This window comes from Lytechinus pictus, unplaced genomic scaffold (genome assembly GCF_037042905.1).
Source record: "Lytechinus pictus isolate F3 Inbred unplaced genomic scaffold, Lp3.0 scaffold_19, whole genome shotgun sequence".
NCBI classification, from domain to species: domain Eukaryota; kingdom Metazoa; phylum Echinodermata; class Echinoidea; order Temnopleuroida; family Toxopneustidae; genus Lytechinus; species Lytechinus pictus.
In genome coordinates this window covers 12,315,865-12,320,843 of record NW_026974140.1, presented here as the reverse complement: position 1 = coordinate 12,320,843, position 4,979 = coordinate 12,315,865, and the positions used below count along the sequence as shown (strand labels likewise).

Genomic DNA, 4,979 nt, shown 5'->3' with positions numbered 1-4,979 from the left:
ATGCATTCAGTGAAAGGATTAGACTGCAAAGAGATTGTGAGGTTGAATAAGAAATTCATCCCTGTCAAGGCTGTGTACTTTCTGCTTTGGTCAGGTAAGTTTGTGGTGTATATAATTATAGTATATTGTCTGGTGACTACTCTTTTATGCTTGTGCATGGGCCCATACCTGCTTTGTCATAGTAGATGCTGATACGCTAGTGTAATATATATATACATATATATATTATATATATAATATATTGTAAATATATTGGAGGTTGTCTCCATTCAATACTCAGCATGAAGGATTGCATTTTCTGGTGGGATTCACTAACATTTTAGCACCATTATATATTATATACATATATATATATATGTATATATATTTACATACACGTAAAACCAACAAAATGTACTTTCCTGCCAATTTTCTTCATTTTTAGGAAATATTACATCTTTTAAATTTTTTTATGATAGATTATACATTAACAGGTAGTTGACCAAGTTCATCTGGTTGAGTATCAAAAACATTTTGTTAAGAAAGACAATATATTAGATATTATAGGTTTGTAAAAGTATAGTACTCCAGTTCAATTTATTCTGCTCAACTTTTTAAATTGCTGATGATTGTCTCAGAAAATAATATTTTTCTACTATTTGCAGGAATGGTGAGTCTTCTGCCCTTCCTTCCCGTCTACATGTCATACGTTGGTCTGAATCCTGTCCAAATAGGTGTGGTAACAGGCATTGAACCATTCATTGGGATGTTTTCATCTCCGCTGTGTGGAAGCTTGGCAGATAAATTCAGCATGCATCGCTTCATCATGGTTAGCAGTATCATAGGAACAGGGCTTGTGTATGGGAGTGGTGTTTTTGTGTCACTTATTGATACAAATAATGCAATGAATTGGACAAATATATCTCATGTGCCACTGGAAGGATACCTTGGAGAGCTTGGAAAGATTCCAGAACCAGAGTTGGACTCATCCTTGATTCAGATATGGAAGAGTGACTACTGTGACAGTTATCATCACAGCATTTCAAGTAATATCGAAGATAAAGTGCTATATGTTATTAAGAAGGATATGGATACCGGATCAGTCGAAACAAATCTTAGTATTTTTAAGAACAACTGTTCAGTTGCATGTTGCTTCTGCAGTTGTAGGTTAAAAGATGAAAGGTTCATTGAACCTTTGCATATATGTAATAAGTTAGAGAGAATCCAGAGAATAGGCAGAACTGAAAATGAGTCGACAGATATTTTGATTTCAAATGAATTCTTGTGTCAAAATATAGAGACAACTGACATTCTTGAATGGGACTGGGAGTATTCACAAAAGAAAGACAAAACACTCACATTTGTTGTAATGTTGGTGATTGTTCTCGTTGGACAATTTGCGAGCAACCCTCCTATGCCTTTGCTTGATGCAGCAGCTATGGCACTTGTTAAAAAATGCAACGATAGAGGGCAAAACGTAGAATTCGGCCGTCAGAGACTATGGAACGCAATTGCCTTGGGAACATTTGCACCTCTCGCTGGATTTGCTGTGGATACCTACTCTGCAGCGTATCCAGAGTCTTTCAACAAGTATCTTCCAGCTTTCTTAGCTTTTGTTGCACTTGTACTATTGTCAGTTATACCGGCATTGTGTATAACTTTTCCTCCACACTGCCCATCTGAATCACTTGCCAGTGATGTCTGCATCCTACTCCAGAGACCCAAGGTGCTTGTTTTCCTGTATGCAATGTTCATCACTGGGATATCAGTCGGAGTCATCAGTACATATGTCTTCTTGTTCCTTGTTGAACTCTCTGGAAGCCACACCATCATGGGACTGACTCTGACCCTGACATGTGTAGCTCAATTCCCTTTCATGTACTTTTCTACTAAGCTTATTGGGAGACTAGGGCATCATGGGGTCTTTGTTCTAACTCTCTTCTGCTATGCTGTGAGGTTGGTTGGCTACTCTTTCTTGCAGAATCCATGGCTTGTTTTACCCATAGAACTCCTTCATGGAGTCACCTATGGTGCTCTTTGGCCAGTTTGTACTTCCTATGTAAACCTCATCACTCCTGACAACATGCTCACTACAATGCAGTCCATCACATTTGGAATCAAATCTGGTTTAGGTAAGCATCAACAAGAATTATAACTTTAGTGCTTACAAACTAAGTTATATCATTAAGTTTGGAAAACAAGGGAATGAATGATGTAACACATGGTACAATTATATCTATATTAATCATAAAAACCCTGCCCATCAAATATGTACTTATAAACATTTATACAGACTTTGAACTGCAGTTTCTGGATGCTCACTTTGATACTTGTGTTGGTATCTTTTATATTGGGAGTAGATGTTTTCAATGATTTGTTGACAACATCATCATCATCACGGGTACACAGCAACAGAACGAAAGTTCCATGACGCTGTGGTCGGGTGCAGATGCGACATTGATTAGTTTAGAGCAGCCTTAAATTTGTCAAGGGATTCCATTGATGTAGTGGCTAAGGGAAGGTCTTTCCAGTCCCGTATGGTTCTGGGCAGGAATGAGTACAGGTGCCTATCAGTTCTGGATTCGATGATATTGTAGGCATCTGGTGTGAAGCGTCGACTTGGACGGCTGGAGTTTCTAAGGTGGAGTTTGGTTGACGTTACTGGAGATTCCCCCTTATGAATTAAGTAAAACTGGCTCAATCTGGCATTGAGTCGTCTGTCAACAAGACTTTCCCACTCTAATTGTTTTAGCATCTTGGAACCACTGGACTTACGACTAGAGTCGTTGATCACAAAACGAACGGCTCTTCTTTGAACTTTATCTAACATATGGATGTATTTAGCCTGGTAGGGATCAGTAACAGCAGACGCATACTCCAGGTGTGGACGAACAAGAGCTTTGTAAGCTTTTCCTTTGGTATCAGAGCTGCACTGATGGATATTTCTTTGAAGATACCAAGAATCTTATTTGCTTTGCTGACTATTCGCTGATAGTGTGATTTCCGAGTAAGATCAGCATAAATCGTTACGCCAAGGTAGGTATGTTCATGAACTCGATCCATAGTTTCTCCGATCATGGTGTATTCATGAAGGAGTTTCGATCTCATCAGACCCAGGGACATGATATTACAATTCTTAGGGTTAAAGGTCATCTGCCACTTAGAAGCCCATTGACAAACAACGTCACGATCCTTTTGGAGCCTGAAACAATCTTGAACACACATGAAATGTAGCCTGGTCATATACATCAAAGCAGTTATCTGCAAAGGAATTTTAGAAAGTTTTGGAGCCATGTTGTTGCCATAAAAAAAGGAGTAATGTTATGAATGCATTATTTCTGGAGTGGAATAAATAGATGAAATAATCTTTATTCCATTTGTTCCCTTAGAATACCCATAAATAGCCTACTGTTGTGATTCAACAATATTATAAAGGTTAGAATGAATTACAGTAGATCAAAACAAAGTACTTCATGTCCTCACAATGCAGGTGAAGGCTTGGGGACATTGCTGGGTGGAGTAATCTATTACCAATATGGAGCTAGGAACCTATTCAGAGGAACTGCCATCTTATGCGTGGTAACACTGATCTTCTATTGGCCAGCGAGTGCTTACCTAGAGAGACGGGATGAAAGAAGAGAGCGACAAGTACAGTATGAAGAAATATGATATTGAATAGATCTGACATATTCTTGATACCCGGTAGGAAAAACTCCTTGAATGCTCATGCAGGGTAGCGGTAAGTAAAGGTCAAGTCCACCCCAGAAAATTGTTGATTTGAATCGATAAATAAAAATCAAACAAACACAACGCTGCAAAATTTCATCGAAATCGGATGTAAAATAAGTTATGACATTTTTAAGTTTTGCTTATTTTTCACAAAACAGTTAAATGCTCAACTCAGCGATATACAAATGAGAGAGTCGATGATGTCTATCACTCACTATTTCTTTTGTTTTTTATTGTTTGAATAATACGATATTTCAATTTTTACAGATTTGACAATAAAGACCAACTTATCTTAACCATAAACTGTTAAAATAATGGTAATTCCACATGTTCAGGGAGAAATAAAACTTTGTTTCACTTGGCAAGGAGAAGAAAATTCGAATATTTCATATTTCATATAATAAAATACAAAGAAATATTGGGTGGGTGACGTCATCAGTCTGCCAATTTGCATACCGACCAGGATATGCATATAACTGTTTTGTGAAATTAAGTGAAACTTTAAAATGTCATAACTTTCTTATTTTACATCCGATTTTTATGAAATTTTCAGTGTTTTGCTTGTTGGATTTTTCTCCTTTTTTCAAATCAACTTTTTGTTGGGGTGGACTTGTCCTTTAAGTTTTTTTGTGTGTAATAGTATGCAACACTACTAGAAAGATTGTATTAAGCATTATGTAAATAATACATTTAATTATCGTTTTTTTGTGAACAAGAAAAATATACTTGAATACCATATTATTATAGTTGTCCATGTTTGCTATGTACAATATTTAGAAATATGAAATAAAAGCCTGGGAAATTATGGAGAATGGCAGAAAGTGAAATAAGTGAAAATGCAAATTACAGCATGTAGAAAAGAAACAAAAGAAAATGAAATATAACGTGATGAAAATAGTAGGTATTTATAAGAGATGGTATTGATTTTGGTGACGTGACTTTGCTCCTGCGACAACTGCTCTGGGCTTTATTTCGTCGGATGTAGGGTTAGGGTTGCAATAGGAGTTTATGTTAGGTTAAGGGTAGAGCATAGTGTTAAGCCTAGGGTCAGAGTTGGTCATTCGATTAGTGTGTGGAATTTACAGCAGAGCAATTGTTGCCAGAGCAAATGTCATGAAACCATTGATTTCTGCTCCTATCTTGTGTAACACATTTGGTTGAAAGGCAAACGACTCGCAGAACACTTCTCCTTCCAATTCTCATGCAATTGCTTTATTTGCCCTATCTATAATTAATTTACTTATGCACATAAATCCATCATTTACAAATAA

At 36.8% G+C, this 4,979-nt stretch overlaps 1 protein-coding gene across 1 annotated transcript; it reads left to right on the top strand.

Annotated features, from left to right (window-relative positions):
• Positions 1 to 3,739, top strand: LOC129260654 (major facilitator superfamily domain-containing protein 6-like). The gene is made up of 3 exons (XM_054898608.2): positions 1 to 94; positions 645 to 2,111; positions 3,470 to 3,739. The coding sequence occupies exons 1-3, from the start codon at positions 1 to 3 to the stop codon at positions 3,646 to 3,648; spliced, it is 1,740 nt and encodes a 579-aa protein (XP_054754583.2). The 3' UTR covers positions 3,649 to 3,739.
• The last annotated feature ends 1,240 nt before the right edge of the window (positions 3,740 to 4,979 follow it).

Bases quoted from the DNA above. Each gene is read 5' to 3' on its own strand.
- LOC129260654 (XM_054898608.2), top strand. From the start codon at position 1: ATGCATTCAGTGAAAGGATTAGACTGCAAAGAGATTGTGAGGTTGAAT. The intron at 95-644 runs GTAAGTTTGTGG...TACTATTTGCAG, and splicing joins GTACTTTCTGCTTTGGTCAG to GAATGGTGAGTCTTCTGCCC. The intron at 2,112-3,469 runs GTAAGCATCAAC...CTCACAATGCAG, and splicing joins TGGAATCAAATCTGGTTTAG to GTGAAGGCTTGGGGACATTG.